We start from the raw sequence: 17,244 nt of genomic DNA, 5'->3' as shown, positions 1-17,244 counted from the left end.
CAGGGTTTGATTCTCAAAACCCACAAGGCAGTTGACACCCACTTCTGGCCTCTTCAGGCAGTGAACACAGGAAGAGTACAGACATGCAGGAAAGCAAAACACCCATAAACATAAAATAATAAAAAATTTAAGAATATTTCATTTTAATATACCTATAAAATTGGCACTAATAATTTAGGAATAAACTTTCCACAAGCGCATCCTTCCCAATAATGTAAGTCTAGGTATGGGTTTACAAGATACCAGTTTTTTGTTTGTTTGGCTGGCTGGTTTTTAGAGACAGGGTTTCTCAGTGTGGTGCAGACTATTCTGGAACTCGCTCTGTAGACCAGGCTGGCCTTGAACTCACAGAGATCCGCCTGCCTCTGCCTCCTGAGTGCTGGGATTAAAGGCGTGCGCCACCACTGCCTTGAGAGATACCAGTTTTATGACTAAAAAACTCAACAACTTTCTTTTTCCTTAGATTGGTTTCCTGAACTAGGTTTCAGATAATGTCTTTAGCATCTTTTCTACCGTTACAAAATACAAAACAATTTCATTTCCAGGGCAGCTGAGTTAGGTATAACTTCCAAGGCGAAACTGGATCCCAGAATCGACCTCATTCCAGGACTAAGGATTTCCTTCTCCAAATTTGGCTTCTGTGGCCCAGATAAACGATAAATTCTTGGGGGTGACCCTTGCAAAGACCTCTTCCAGAAGGTGCCCTCTCGTCGCCTTTCTACAGACACTGGAGGTCTGGGCTAAGTCCAGATTCGGTGGCAGCTAAAAGGCGACGCAGATCAGCTTATGCAAAAGCATTTTTCAGACGTCCACAACCTTTCCCGAGGGACCTCGGGGCGAGCGCCTTGGCTAGGGTCGGGGATGGACAGGGAAGGAGGATGCTCAGCACCCCTAGGTCAGTCCCCGGCGCGCCCCTCCATTGGCCATCCTGCCGGACCCGAGCGGGCGCCGAGCCGAACCTCCGACTGCCGAGGAAAGCCTACGTAGGACTGATGCTCGGGACACGCCAGCAGTCCGGGGCAGAGACTGATTGTCATCGCCAGACCCGGGAAAGGGGCGGGGCGGAGAGGAGCTCCTGAAGCGCGTGCGCAGAGCGTTGGTTTCCTGGGTGTCGTTTGTGGAGCCGTAGGAAGTCCCGCCCGGTGCCCGGCGTGCGCAGGCGCACTCAGCGAGCTCCAGCTTGTTGGGAAGCCGGTTCCCGAGCGGGCCTCGGGGCGGGGCCGGGGGCGCGGCTAAATGCGGAGGGCGGGTTCGCCTGTCACTCACGGCTCGCCGCTGTCCCGCCGTTGTTAACAAGTCCTCCGAGCTGGGAAGGTCATGCTGCCCAACACCGGGTAAGGGGTCCGGGGTGGGTGGTCTCACGGGCTGGTCGCGAGGTCCCCCGTGCTCGCTGTGCTCCCCGGTTAGGTCCGGTGAAGCTGCCGCGCGCTCCGGATCCGGTGCGCCGCGAGGATCGAGTCGCGTGCACAGGAATCCAAAGTTGTGTAGGATGGGGCGCAGCGGGGTTAGCTACCCCACAGGGAGGGTCGCGAGGGTCGGTGTCCCCGACACCCCAGTGTGGCCCCAGCCTTGTCTTTAGCTTGGCCCGGTGACAGCATTTGCTTTCAGCTTCTAGGTGAAAGGTCTCTTGGGACAGTAACTTTAAACTTTCTGTTTGTTCCCTATGTTCGATTGTAGAATAATAAAAGAATGGCGTGTTTTGAAAGTGGTTTTCAAGTTAACAGCGAGTTAAAATGTTACAATACAAGTATCTTTCGCGACAGTTGTTTTTTTCTTTTCTTTTTAACGTAAGGTGAAGTGTATTTACCCTAGCATAGCCAGGCATAGTGGCATGAGATTTTAATCCCAACAAAAGGATCAAGGCTATCCTGGTCTACTTAGTGAGTGCTATGTCAACAAAGGCTACAGAGTGAGACCCTGTCCACGCTTCACCCCCCCTCCCCCCAAAAAAAACCAACCCTCACACATATATTAACATGGCTGTGAAGCCAGTCTCCAGGACTTCTCAGTCTTGTGAAAATCAAAACAGTGTTCATTGAGCAAGGTTCTTTCAGTGTCTTTCGCACTACTTAGTCCTTGCCAAACTCAGGTAGTCTACTGTGTTCTATGAAGTTGGGGTATCTTAAGCCAGTGCAGGCCCATTCTGTAACTAGCTTGACACCTACAGACAGCTAAAAGACTTAAATATTCAACTTCTTTCTGATATATTTGTAATCTTTACCTTTATAAACATATTTTGTATACCCTACAGGAACACCTCCTACTTTTTAGAAAATAGTAGCAAACTCCATTTTAGGCTTGCTGTTTTTACCTGACGTGTCTTGGGGTGTACATAGGTTTCCAGTACAGGCAACTCTTCCTTGTCTTCTTTAATGGTTGCATATTATTATTGAAGACCATCATTTATTTAACCTATTCCTTATTGTTGGATATAAATCACTTCCAGTTGTTTCGTTATTTATTGATTTTCTTTTGGTTTTTCGAGACAAGGATTCTCTGTGTAGCTTTGAAGCCTGTATGAAACTCGCTCTGTAGACCAGGCTGGCCTCGAATTCACAAAGATTCACCTGCCTCTACTGAGTGCTGGGATTAAAAGTATCTGCCACCACTATCTTTTTGTTGTTGTTGTTTTTATTCCATCTTTGCTTCCATTATATTCTTTTGTTTTGTTTGTGTGTAGTCTTGGCTGTCTTTAAACTTGTTATGTAGACCAAACTAGCTTTGAACTCATAGAAATCTGCCTGCTCTTGTGCTGGTATTAAAGGCCTGTACACCATGCCTGACTTCGTTTTCTTTCTTCTGTCTCTTTATACATAGGTGAATGTACCTAGGATAAATTCTTGAAAGCGAAATTGCTGGATCGAAGAGAATATATATTTTAAAGTTTGATGTTATAAGACAGATATTGGGAGGCAGAGGCACACAGATCTTTGTGAATTTGAGGCCAGCCTGGTCTACAGAGTTCCAGGACTGCCAGGGCTATTATATAGAGAAACCCTGTCTTGAAAAACAAAACAAAATAAAACAAAGAAAGCAAAAAGCAAACAGACAGACAGGTAGTCATCATCAAGAGGATAGCACAATCAAAGGCAATCAAAAATGAGAGTACAGTATCCAGACTTGCCAGTGTCAACTTCTAAAGTTTCTGAACTAAATACTTAAGAAGAGCCAGGAAAGTAAAAAACAAAAACAAACAAAAAACTCAAATGAGGTGAACTGGTTTTTCTAGATCTTAAAATAATTTACAAAACTAGTGTAATTAAAATGGTTCTAATACATGAGTAGACAGAGTAAGTAATAAGTAAGTAAAGCGTTTGTTAATCCAAATCCAATGGGGAGGGCTCTTTCATTACAGTTAAAATTTGCTTTTATTTTTTCTCTAGTGAAGATGAGGCACTGTGACCTCCAGAAGACCCTGCCAATATCTTAGAAGACTGTGAGTGTCACAGTTGAAAGGAGATGCTCAGTGAGTGGAGCTGTTAGATGCATGCTGGCTCCTTACAAGCAGTTCGCAGCCCCCGATAACGGAGCTGTGCAGAGACCGGGAAGAATGGTTTAAAGCCATCTCTGTATCTCATTTACCTGGTTTAACCAATGAGGTCTTTTTGTCAATTGTGTTATCACTCTGCTCTTTTAAGGCTATTTTGCTTTTGTGACATGCCTGGAAGACCACACTACACCAAGGTCCTTTATTTCAGTACATTATGGTCTTACACTGCCTTATTTACTCATTTGGTGGCGCTGGGGATTGAACTCAGGGATTCACATGCCTCAGCCCAGTTCTTCTAAGCTAAACTCCCCAGCCCTTACTGCTATACTTTTAATAAACAGTTTACATTTTACAGCAAGCATATATACATGTGTACTATATTTGTATTTTCTCATCCACCCAAGGTTTATTTTGGACTAGGAAGTAAGTTAGGAAGCTCATTTCATTTTGGCTCAGATGGCTTTCCCACTGTTATAGCCAAAGTGACCTGATGATTTAATTCTTTCTTTTCTTTTGGTATATTTATACTGCTATCACACATGGAGGTTTTGTGTGCCTAGGAATCTGTTTCTAGACTCTATCCTCTATTACCTAGTCTGTCTATTCATGTATTAGAATGGAGTGATTTTTTTTTCATTGTTGGTTTGTTTCTCTGTGTGTGGCTCTGGTTGTCCTGGAACTAACTCTGTAGACCAGGTTGGCCTTAAACTCACAGATATCCGCCTGCCTCCTGAGTGCTGGGACTAAAGGTGTGCACCACCACTGCCTAGCACGTATTTTTAATTACTCTAGTTTTATAAGCTATTTTAAAATCTGAAAAAGCCAATTCTCATTTGGATTATGTTTTAGAATCTTCCTGGCTATTCTTGGGTATTTAGAAACTTGAGAACTTGAGACTGGCTAGTGTATTTTTTTTAAGAGGTCGTCATTCTTTTTAAAAATGGTTATAATTTCATCACATTTACTGTAATTTTGAGAAACTCTTAGTAAATCAGAGTTTGGGTTGTCTCTGCATTTGCAAATTCTAGTCACCTCCCAGGGACATTAAGAATGCCCTTGCTATCGGCATCCTTATCCTAATGCTTTGCAGCTAGAGGGCCTAGTAGACAGATCTGGCTGCCTCTGCTGCTCTGGCTGCCAATGCCCTGGACTCCGGGTGAGCACGAATGTGCCCTTTATTCTACTGGGATTCAGTCCAGCTGTGTTACAGGCAAAGGGATATAAGCCTGTAAATCAATAGTTGGCAGACATTTTTGTGTGAGTGCTTATCCCTAAACATCTCTTTATTTGGATTTTAACTTTATTTTCGTGTGTGTGTGTGTGTGTGTGTGTGTAGCATGAGTATACAGTGCCCATGTAGGCTACAGGAGGGTGTCAGGTTCTCCGGATCTGGGCTTAGATTGTGAGCTGCCCATGTGGGTGCTCAGTCCTGATCTCTGGTCCTCTGCAAGAGTGCCGAACTCTCTTCATTAGCCCCTGCGCCATCTCGCCAGCCTCTGAACATCTCTTTGGTAGTTTATGCATACTTTTTGTTTTGGTTCAGGCTATCACTGTGTAGTCCTGGCCGGCCTAGGTCTCAATATGTAGACCAGGCTTGCCTTGAACTCACAACGATTTCTGCTGCAGTGTGCGCTACCACAGCTGTCTCCTTATGTGAGTGTGAGGAGTGGAATTCAGGTCTTCAAACTCGAGCAAACTCTTTGATGACTGAGCCACCTCTCCAGGCCACTACGTCCAGCTCCTGCCCTGTCTTATTGACAGATCACGTGGCATCCTTGTTCTCCCCTTTGACATGAGTGAAGCCTGGAACATTTCTTTTTATATTCTCTAACCTGGCTCCCAGCCCCTTGTCCTCCCTTGTCCCCACTTAGAGGAGTCAGGTCTCTGTTGGTATCTAGTAATTATTATCTAAAAATTCAGTGATTCCTTTTTCTCCCCTTCCCCCCTTCCCATCCTTCCCTTCTCTCTTTCTTTCTTTGAGGTAGAGTCTCTAACCCAGGTTAGCCTGGAACTTACTGTATATTCCAGGCTAGTCATGAACTCTTGGTAATTCTTTGCCTTAACATTTCAAGAGCTAGGATTCCAGGTGTGTATCACATGACGGTTTATTTTTTCCCTTGTGGCACTAAGTAGCAAACCCAGGGCCTCATGCTTACTAAAGCATTCATGTGCTTTTGATCTATTGACCTATTGGCCTATACCCTTGACCTCAACTTTTTTCTTTTCTTTTCTTTTCTTTTTTTTTTTGTGTGTGTGGGGGTTTGGGCTTTTGAGACAGGCTTTCTCTGTGTAACAACCCTTACCTTGTAGACAAGGCTGGCCTTGAACTCATAGAGGTCCTCCTGTCTCTGTCTTCCGAGTGCTGGGATTATAGGCTTATGTCTCTACTGCCCAGATTTTTTTAAACAAATTTTTTTTTTGTTTTTTAGACAAAAAACAGGGTTTCTTTGTGTAGCCTTGACTGTCCTGGAACTTAATCTGCAGAGCAGGGTGGCCTCCAACTCACAAATCGACCTGCCTCTGCCTCAGAGTGCTGGCATTAAAAGTATGTGCCACCACACTAGGTTTATCATAGTCTTTTGTCCAGCAAAAGCTAGACGGTCAAGCCAGAATCCAGGACTGGGAAACATGCTTTTTCTCTCGGTGGAAGGAGTGTCCCAGAATTTGTGGTTATCTTTGAGATTTTTTTTGATCCATAACAGTGCCATATAAGATGTAGTAGTTGATTTTGAGGGAAGGGGCATAACCAACACACCCCTCCCCATTACAGAGGCTGACTCAGGATCCTGTGTACCCGAGGCAGTCACCCACTCCTGACTTCAATTATTTGATTGGATTTAGAGTCACCAGGGACCGTGCCTCTGGGTATGTCTGCAGGGGGTTTGAAAAGGGGGTTAGCTGAAGATAGAAGACCCACCCTGAGAATGAGGAGGCGCACCATAGCATGGGGCTGGGCTAAGCAAGAAGGAGAAAGGAAGAGTCAAACAAATGGGTAATGGCATTCGTCTCTTTGCTTCCCATCTGCGGTCACAGTGTGACCAGCTGCCTCTCTTTCCCACTGCCATGCCTTCCCTGCCGTGGAGCCCCTCAAACTGGGGGCCTAAAGAAACTTTTCATTACTGTTTAAAAATATTTATTTTTTTTTCTGTGTGTCTGTTTCTGTGTGTCTGTGCATGCTTACAGAGGCCAGAAGGGGGAGTCGGATCCTTCGAGCCTGGAGTTAGAGGGGTTCATAAGCTGCCTGAAATGGGTCCAGGGATCCAAATTCAGTCCTATTCAGTTTTCTGAAAGGACAGTTACCACTCGTAACTGTTGAGCCAACTCTCTGCATTGCTATTAAAAGGAATTTTGTCAAAAGCTTTTTCAGCATCTAATGAGATGATCATGTGATTTTCATTTTTCAGTTTGTTTATATGGTGGGTTACATTAACAGATTTTCGTATGTTGAACCATTCCTGCTTCTCTGGGATGAAGCTGACTTGGTCATGGTGGATAATGGTTCTGATGTGTTCTTGTATTCAATTTGCCAGTATTTTATTTAGTATTTTTTCCGTTAATGTTCATGCGTGAGATTGGTCTATAATTCTCTTTATGTGGTTTGGGTATCAGGGTAATTGTAGCCTCATAAAAAGACTTTGGCAATGTTCTTTCTGTTTCTATTGTGTGAAACAATTTGAGAAGTATTGGCCCCTTGACCAAAGAATGGATAAGGAAAATATGGTATATTGACACAATATAGCAGAAAAAATAATGACATCTTGGAATTTGGAGGCAAATGGATGGAGCTAGAAAACATCATGTTGAGTGAGGTAATCCAGACCCAGAAAGACAATTATCATATGTAATCACTCATAAGTGGTTTTTAAACATAAAGCAAAGAAAACCAGCCTACAAATCACAATCCCAGAGAACCCAGACAACCAATAGGACCCTAAGAGAGACATACATGGATTTAATCTACATGGGAAGTAGAAAAAGATAAGATCTCCTGAGTAAATTGGGAACATGGGGACCCTGGGAGAGAGTTGAAGGGGAGGGGTGAGGCAGGGAGGGGAGCAGAGAAAAAAATGTATAGCTCAATAAAATCAATAAAATAAAAACTCTTGGAAAAAAAGGAATTTTGTCACACTGAGACAAGAAACCAATGCATAAGGAAGCAGTTTCACTGGTTGTGTGTGTGTGTGTGTGTGTGTGTGTGTAGCACAAGTGACTGGAAGATGAATTCAGCAGCATTGATAGCACTATTGCTGACGGTAGAATAGATAACTTACAGTATGTTCGCGTGTGGATTCATGTATTGATGAAAAATAATTACAGTTACTTAAGTCATATGGGTAGCTCTCTAAACAGAATTACATATTTTATGAATCTCTTATTTAGAGTTCAAAATTAGGCAAAAACCTTAGATAGTACATTGTTCATATATATATTTGTAAAAGGTCAGCTAGTAAATACTAGGTTTTGTGACCCAAAAGGCAACATTGGAGGTGGATACACTTATATAGTAAGACATAAAAATCAATCTCCTTAATATTATTACTGTTTTTTGTAGTGCAGTATCATGAGCTGTTTTGAGGGCTGCTAGAGTGAGCCAGCTTCATAGGCTGCTATGACAAAGCCCACAAGCTGGGGTTAGCACTGGTAGTCCCTCTGGTTAGTTTGCTGAGCGTGTCTATCTGTAAAGGTCATTCTTAGCTCTTACCCTCCCTCTGCACACATAGGTAATGTTTTGGACTTAGCTTATGGGCCATAATCATCTGACCCTGGGTTATATAGATGTATGGGTACTGTAAATTATTTTAAAAGAATGAATAATAATATTTAAAGTAGTTTCTGCTTTGTGGGGTGGAAGAAAAAAGCAGGTAGAATTGGAAAATGTTTTACTTATTTTGCTTTGCTATGACTAAATTACCTCTCAGAAACAAGGAAGGGAAGGCCTGTTTTGACTCATAATTTCAAAGGGTCTTAGTCCATCATGTTGTGTGTATGCGTGTGGGGCCAGGACAGCAGGGAAATGTGGAGGCTCCACATCACAGTGGGCCAAGATGCAGAGAAAGGGGCATGAAGGGGGGCCAGATATAACCTTCAAGGACCTGCCCCTAGTAACCTGCTCCAGCCTGTTTCCTACAGGAGCACCCCAACAGCTTCCTAGTTGGAAACAATTGTTAAAAACAAATGCAAGACTGTGGAGGGTGTTTCTTTTTCTTTTCTCCTCTACCCCCCCCCCTTTTTTTGGTTTGTTTCGAGACAGGATTTCTCTGTGTTACAGTTCTGGCTTCCAGGAACTCACTTTGTTGCCCAGGCTGGACTCAAACTCACAGAGATCCACCTTCCTCTGCCTCCCATGTGCTGGAATTAAAGGCGTGCACCACCACTGCCCAGCTGGATGTTTTGTTTACAAACCATAATAGAGAGAAGTGGGCTGGTGGCTTTGCTACTACTCTGTTTCTTGGTTTGGATAGTAGGTACACCATTGTTTGTTTTTTTCTTTTAAATTTATTGAACTTTATTTTATGTGCATTGGTACAAAGGTGTTGGACCCCCCTGAAGCTGGAGTTACAGACAGTTGTGAACTGCCATGTGGGTGCTGGGAATTGAACCTGGGTCCTCTGGAAGAGCGGCCAGAGCTCTTAACCCCTAAGCTGTCCCTCCTGCCCCCCATTGTTTGTTTCTATTTAAGCTTTATATGCTCATTTTTCAAGCTTTTTGTATGTTTACTGTATTTTATATTTTTGTCTCTTTCCCACTTCTCCACCTTGGTTTCTTCCCATCAAAGTAATTTATGATGAGTTGAATGACAGTGTTTCCCATAAGCTCAGATTTCTGACTACTTGATCCCCAGGGCTGGTGATGCTGTTTGAGTAGGTTTTCAAGGCCAAGCCGCCATTCCCGGTTTGCTCTCTGCTTCCTGCTTGTAGTTCAGCTGGCAGGCCTGCCTGCTGTGGTGGATGGTAGATCTTCCCCTCTGGCACCATAAGCCCTCTTCTATAAGTTACTTTAGTCATGGTATTTTATCACAGCAATAGTAGAAAAGCAACGAATATATGATTATTCCTTATTTCCAACCACCACTGCCTGCACCTAGGATGCCCTCCTCCAGTGTAATCCCCGAAGATTGGCAGGAACCTCCCATCTCTCTGTTAACAAATTGCCTGTCTCATTATCACTTTACTTGTTGTCACCCTAAGGGCAGAGTAAGTAGAAAATTCAATGTGAAGGTAGGGGGTATAGAGAAGTGGGAGCTAGGGATGTCAGGTGTTTGAACCAGGGCTTTTTCTAGTCAGCCTGTTCTTGCTCCTTCTAAGTTTGCTTAACAGCTTTACTGAGATGTAATTCTTACATCAATCAGTGGTTCTGTATCTCCGTAGGAAAAAAGTCACCACAATCAATTTAAAACCTCTACCATCCCAGAAAGAAGTTCCTAGCCCTCAGTTGTTGGCTCCCAAACCCTCCCCCTCCCACTCCAGGCAGCTGCTGGGCTTGGGTCTCTACAGGTTTGACTTCTCTGTTCATGTCATATAATGGGGTCTTAATAATGTGGTCTGTGTGATTAGATGGGTTGTCCACACTGTGGCATGGCTTAGTAATTCAGTCCATTTCATTACTGAACACTATTGCATTGTGGGGTAAACCACTTATATTCATTCATTCATTTAGTTAATCCATATTTGTTTTTTTCCACTCTAGCTACTACTTTTAGAGAACTTTTTTAAAGATCATGTGTTATGTATTTATTGTAGTAAATTTGAAAAGTCCTATAGAATATGAAGGATAAAACTTTGTGTGTAAATCTATCACAAATAAGCCTTGTTACATGCATAGTGTTACCTGCCTGCATCCCAGCACTTGGAAGGTAGAAGCAGAACTAGGGGCTCAAGGCCAGCCTGTGCTGCATGAGACGCTGTCTTCAAACAATAACAAAACAAAATCTCAGACTGTTGGATGAGTCCGTGGGCAAAGGGGCATGCTGGGTAAGCCTGAGGACCTTGATTGAAATCTCCAGCTCCCCTGTAAAGAGCTGGGTATGGTACCCTAACCTGTTACCTCATACTCTGTAATTATTTCAAGATTTACTTTGTATTTGAGCAGATTTTGTTTGTCAGATCTCAGTTAAGACTGACCAACTGCAATTGTCATAAATAATTTATCAGTCGTGTCAAGTGGAAATATAGAGGGGTTCTAATCTGTCAGGTGGGTTGGGGGTAATCAGGAAATCAAGAAAATGTACGTAAGCTGGTATAGATAAAGCAGTGAAGTTTCTAATACAGTCACTTTTGCTTTGTTTAGGAAGCTAGCGGGATGCACGATTTTTATCACGGGTGCAAGCCGAGGCATTGGCAAAGCTATTGCGTTGAAAGCAGCGAAGGATGGAGCAAATATTGTAATTGCTGCGAAAACCACCCAGACACACCCGAAACTCCCAGGCACAATCTACACTGCTGCTGAAGAAAGTGAGTGTGACGGCTGCCATTGCACGGACTGCTCTTCCCGTGGTCTCAGTACACAGTTTGCTGTAGGGTTTAGTGTAAGCTGATTGGAAGTTACTCAGAAATAATGTGTTTAGGGCTGGTGAGATGACTCAGCAGGTAAAGAAGGGCTTGCTGCCAAGCCCGACAGCCTGAGCTAGAGCCCCACACCCACACTGTGCAGACAACCGGCTTTTTGCAAGTTGTCCTCTAACCTCTGCATGCCTGTTATAGCATGCGCAATAAAATAAATAAATGGTGGTGGAAGGTGGAGGTAGAATGGGAGTGAGGCGGAGACATTTGACAGTAGGGTGGGGTGAACATTTTATTTTTAGATGTTTTTTAGATGTGTTTATTTTGTGTGCATTAGTGTTTTTACCTGCATGTATGTGTGTGCACTGTGTTGATGCCTGGAATCTGAAGTGCCCCAGTTGGTTGGGCTAGTCCATCTGTCTATTGTGATTGTAAGACCTTGTAATGTATCTCGATTTCACTGGAAATGGGGAACTTTTTCTTTTTCCTCTTGTTGCATCAGAATGAAGGTGTAATTATAAACACCTTCATGCAGCTGGGCAGTGGTGGCACATGCTTTTAATTCTACCACTTGGGAGGCAGAGCGGATCTCTGCGAGATCGAGGCCAGCCTGGTCTACAAGATCTAGTTCCGGGACATATTCCAAACCTACAGAGAAACCCTGTCTTGAAAAACCAAAAATAAAATAAAACGAACACCTTCATGCTTTTTTTATTTTCTTCTTTGTAGTTGAAGCGGCTGGAGGAAAGGCCTTGCCATGTGTCGTTGATGTGAGAGATGAACAGCAAATCAACAGTGCAGTGGAAAAAGCTGTCGAGAAATTTGGAGGTAGTCCCTTGATTCTGAAATAATTCCTGAACATTGATAAAATATAGATGTAACCACCGCCAGTGGATGCCTGAAACTATGGGTAGTATGTGACCCTATGCATGCTGCTTTTTCTCCTAGGCCTGTGTATCTGTGATAAATGTTACATAAACTAGGCCCAGTTAGAGATTAACAGCATCAGTAAAATGAAGCTGAGAGAATACTGTACTGGAATGAAAGTTACCTGACTGTAGTCTCTTCTTTTGTTGCACCTGCAATTCGGGATTCATCAGTCACTGAAACCCGCCGGTGGATAGCCTGAGTCACAAGTCACAAATGGTTCTGCTCACCTTAGATCTAATTAGCTCCCTCTGCATAGCAGAATTTTCAATGAAGTAGAGAACTTTAATCTTTTCACTGAAATTTTCATTTAATGCTATTTTTGTTAAGAATATAACTGAAACAAGATATATTGCATATAGGTAGGAACTGGATACAGTATACAGAAATTGGAATTATTTTGCGTGTGTGTGTGTGTGTGTGTGTGTGTGTGTGTGTGTGTATTTCTGTGTATGAGTCACTAAAGTCTTGTTTGGGGTTTAAAACTCAAGATAATTGTCTTTCCTCAGTTTCCAAGACCAGAAAGGAGCCCTTCTCTTTAGAAAGCAGCTGTGACCAGGTAGTGGTGGCAAAGGCCTTTAATCTTAGCACTTGGGAGGCAGAGGCAGGTGGATGTCTAAGTTTGAGGTCAGTCTGGTTTACAGAGTAAGTTGCAGGATAGCCAGGACTGATACACAGAGAAAGAAACCTTGTTTTAAAAAGCAGAAAACAAAACAAAACAAAACAAAAAAAAAAAAAAGAAAGAAAGAACAAGCTGGGCAGTGGTGGCACATACCTTTAATCCCAGCACTTGGGAGGCAGAGACAGACGGATCTCTTTGAGTTTAAGGCCAGCCTGGTCTACAGAGCAAGTTCTAAACCAGGCTCCAAAGCTACAGAGAAACCCTATCTTGAAAAACAAAGCAAAACGGAAAGAAAAAAAAGAAAGGAGCTGTGTGGAAAGGGAGACTAGTATTCCTGGAAAGGTCATAGATCAGAGAGGACTAGCGAGGATTTGACCCGAGGTTCCTGGAGCCAGTGAGAGAAGAGAGAAGACTGATACTTAAGGGTTGAGGCTGCAACTTGTAAACACTAAACCTCATTGCAGTTTTTCATAGAGCTGATCATTGGCTGAATCTCTAGTGTGCCAGCGAAAATAAGTTTTGAAAGAGTTACCGGATCTGGTATTAGTCAGTCATATAGTTTAATTATGTATGTGTGTGTTTTATAGACCTGTGTATATGTATGTTTATATTTTTGAATCAGTTGAGGGATAAACCATAGAGGAATGTTTTGTGCATATGAGAGAGAGAGAGAGAGAGAGAGAGAGAGAGAGAGAGAGAGAGAGAGAGAGAAACGCTGACTTGCATCAATATGGAACTGATTTCTTGGACACAGGAATTGATATTTTGGTGAACAATGCGAGTGCTATCAGCTTGACCAACACGTTGGATACTCCTACAAAGAGAGTGGACTTGATGATGAACGTGAACACCAGGGGCACCTACCTCACGTGAGTCAGAAGCAAGAATGTGGGGCAGGATGTCCTATTGTGCTCTCAGAGAACTTCCATGTAAACAGATGGGGACCAGACAACAGTACAACTGAAAATCTAGTTGGCATATGATTAAGCTAATGATATTAGTATCGGTCTTAGGATTACTATTGCTCTGATGACCAAAAACAAGTTGGCGAACAAAGAATTGAATTGGATTACACTTCTACATTGTAGTCCATCATTGAAGGAAGTCAGGGCTAGAACTCGAACAGGGCAAGATTATGGAGGCAGGAAGTGATGCAGAGGGCTTGAAGGGGTGCTGCTTATTGGTTTTCTCAGTCTGGCTTGCTCAGTCTGTTTTCTTATAAAACCAAGACCACTAGCCCAGGAGTGGCACCACCCACAGTGGGCTAGGCCTTCCCATATTAATCACTAATTAGTTACAGCCTGATCTTATTGAGACATTTTCTTAATTCAGGTTTTCTCCTCTCAGATGACCTTAGCTTGTGTTAGGTTGACAAGAAACTGGCCAGCACAGTGTCTAAGTGCTGAGAGTTTTCAAGTTGATGTATAAGACAGAGCTTGTTGTTATGAAAAGTGTGATGTGGATTTGTGATGTTATTGGCCTTGCTGGCTAGCAAATTGCAGCTGGCAAGGTTTTATCTAATAGATCACAGGAAAGCCAATGTGTTTGATGTAAATAAGATGAACTCCTTCCTCTGATTGCAAAGTATGTTCTTATTGTTAGAATGGACTCGTTTTTTTCCTATTGATTGGTTGAGGTACAATTTTAGTTTTAATGAAAATCAGTTATAATATTGTTTGCCTACCCTCATTTCAACTCTATGAAAGTCAAACACTGGGCTGGAGAGATGGCTCAGGGGTTAAGAGCATTGACTGCTCTTCCAGAGGTCCTGAGTTCAATTCCCAGCAGCCACATGGTGGCTCACAGCCATCTGTAATGAGTTCTGGTGCCCTCTTCTGGCCTGCAGGCAAACATGAAGGCAGAACACTGTATATATAATAAATAAATAACAAATAAATAAATATTTAAAAAAGTGAAATACTTTTGGAATGAAAAACAGTTTTTTTTTTTGGTTAGGGTTACTATCAATACCACTATGAATATAATCAATACCTCTAATCTGTAGTAGCATCGATTGTATTTGGTGTCTAAACTGCAGTGACTGAGCAGTGCTGGTGCACACCTTTAATTTCACACTTGGCAGACAGAGATAGGAGAATCTCTTGAGCTCAAGGCAGCTTGTTCTACAGAATGAGTTCCAACACAGCCAGGGCTACACAAGAAAAATGCTGTCTCAGAAAGCTAAAGGGGGAAAATGTTGGAATTGGTAACAATTTTGTATTTAGAAATAATAATAGTTAAAAAAAAACTGATGTAAATGAAGGGCAGTTTAGCTCACAATCTGCTCTCACCCCCTTTTTTATTTCAGTGTTGGGGCTTGGCCCATGTGCTTTATGTATCATAGACACGTGCTCTACAACTGAACTGTGGCCACAACCTCAAGAATTTCTTTCTCTTGTTGTACTTTTAAGACCTGGTCTCTCTGTGCAGCTCAGGTTGACCTGGAACATGCAATCCTCCTACCTCAGCTTCTTGAATGCTGGGATTATAGTCATGTACTGCCATGCTTGATGTCCTTAGATGTTCCTGAATATGAAATAAAGCTATAACTGAGCTACAGTATGTTGTTTAGCTATCTGATGTTATCATTTTAATACTTAAAATTATAAAAATATTGAATATAAATATTTTAGAAAATAAATAATGTATTTCAATAAACAGTTAAAAATAAAATTAACCCTTTTAGGGGCACATATCTATAATTATCTATAATCTCAAAACCCAGGAGGCAGATGCAGTGGGATTGTTTTGTGTTCAAGGCTCAACTGGGCTGCATAATGAATTCTAGGTCATCTTAACCTATGTCAGACTTAAGACTCGGTCTAAAAAAGATAAAACAGTAATCAAAACTAAACCTCTGAATTCCATATTGTGTTCAAAGGCATATTTCATTTTTGTACTGGTAAAATAAACTAACATATGTGATATCATTTGTAGCAACTATTTATTTCATGTTGAGCATATGTACTGTCTGAAGTATCTCATTTGAATCCTTTAATCAGTCCTAGATGGTAGTGGGTATTACCATTTTATAGTAACGTTCTAAGAACTAGAATGCAGATTTACCCAAGGACATACAAAGGAGGAAGAAGCAGGATTTGAACCTATGACTGTCTAACAGGTATATTAACTGCATCTGGAAATTGCATGTTTGGGTGGGAGAATTTCAGAGAAGTTGTGGTTGAAGATATCCTCGGTTGAGCATAGAACTAATAGAGAAAGGATATGATTTTTTTTCCATCAAGTAGATCATGTGGTCATCGTGAAAACCAGTTCGATTTCAAATGATTTCAAAATGGAAACGATTTTCAAATCGTGAAAACCAGTTCCATTTATTATCGTCTTTCTAGGGAAAAAAGTACTCTACCAACAAGATGTGCTAGACAGATCATTGAGCAAATTCAGCTGCTCTGTGGAAGTACTTTTAAACGTAAGCTATTAACTTGTGTTTTCTTTCATTTTCAGATCCAAAGCATGTATTCCTTTTTTAAGAAAGAGCAAAGTAGCTCATATTCTCAATCTCAGCCCACCCCTGAACCTAAATCCTCTGTGGTTCAAACAGCACTGTGGTAAGTATTAGTTGAGGGGATAGTTCATTTGTCTAATTTGTTTGGAATTAATCAGTGTATTAATCATGTAATCACAGTCTGGACATGATACTTAATATTGAATATCAGTGATCAAGATAGTAAATTAATCCTTCCTCCCTCCCTCCCTCCCTCCCTCCCTCCCTCCCTCCCTCCCTCCCTCCCTCCCTTCCTTCCTTCCTTTCTTTTTTGGTTTCACCAGATAGGGTTTCTCTGTGTTGCACCTCACTTAAAGTAATATATTTAGTTTTTATTCTAATTCATTCACATTTAGGAAGGCACTGGGGTAGGAACCCACAGAGTAAGACTAAAGTTATACTGTGGTTGATGAAGTTAAGTGAATCAGAAGCTTTTGTTTTTTAAATTATGTGAGTGTGTGTCTCTGTGTGAGTATGCGAATGTGAGTGCAGGTGCCCTTAGTGGCCAGGAAGACATCATACCCCCCAGAGCTGGAGTTACAGGCACTTGTGAGCTGCCTGACATGGGTGCTCTCATGAGAACTCAGGTCCTCTGCACTTAGCTGCTGAACCATCTCTGCAGACCCTGATTACTTTTTATTTTATGGTGCTGGAGTTGAAATCCAGGCTTCACAAATGCTAAGCGCATAGTCTACCACTAAGCTACACTACCATACATGTGTTGTTGAGTTGTGAGTGAAACTTTCTCTGTAAATAATCACCTTCGTTCTTTGTTTGCTTTTTTTGTTTTTGAGATAGGATCTTAGCATGTAGATCAGGCACTCACATTGGGCAGCCTACAACCACCTGTGATGCCAGCCCAGGGGCATCTGACAACTCCGGTCTCCTCAGGCACTCATTGGCACATGCGCACACACAGATGTATGCATAGGTAACAACAATAAAGTCTTTAAAAACAAACAAACAACCCCATCATATTTGGTCAATGTGGTAAACTATACTCCCAGTACTTGGGATGCTGAGGCAGGAGAATCAGGAATTTAGAGTCATTCTTGTCTACATAAAGAATTATCTGGTGTATTTTGTAATTTGAAAAGAATTGTCAAAAATTTTCCCAGGGAGAAAATAGCAGCAGAAAGTTGGGTGTTTCCACTCAAAGATTAGTTTCTCAATTATATTATTATTCTTTGTGGTTTCTTTC

The 17,244-nt window shown here is 42.1% G+C and overlaps 1 protein-coding gene across 2 annotated transcripts in view; it reads left to right on the top strand.

Moving 5' to 3' along the window:
* The first annotated feature begins 1,174 nt into the window (after window positions 1-1,174).
* Window positions 1,175-17,244, top strand: part of Hsdl2 (hydroxysteroid dehydrogenase like 2) — a 41,346-nt gene continuing 25,276 nt past the window's right edge. For both annotated transcript variants that reach the window (XM_087897102.1, XM_048420006.3), the window contains exons 1-5: window positions 1,175-1,334; window positions 10,778-10,941; window positions 11,719-11,817; window positions 13,293-13,407; window positions 16,004-16,107. In XM_087897102.1, the coding sequence (XP_087753228.1) occupies window positions 1,318-1,334; window positions 10,778-10,941; window positions 11,719-11,817; window positions 13,293-13,407; window positions 16,004-16,107 (499 nt within the window). In that variant the 5' untranslated portion in view covers window positions 1,175-1,317. The remainder of the gene's footprint in view (window positions 1,335-10,777; window positions 10,942-11,718; window positions 11,818-13,292; window positions 13,408-16,003; window positions 16,108-17,244) is intronic.

The sequence above is a fragment of the Myodes glareolus genome, chromosome 16 (assembly GCF_982192425.1).
Source record: "Myodes glareolus chromosome 16, mMyoGla1.1, whole genome shotgun sequence".
In the NCBI taxonomy this organism is placed as follows: Eukaryota; Metazoa; Chordata; class Mammalia; order Rodentia; family Cricetidae; genus Myodes; species Myodes glareolus.
The sequence above is the reverse complement of the archived record's forward strand: the minus strand, read 5'-3'. Positions and strand labels throughout refer to the sequence as shown.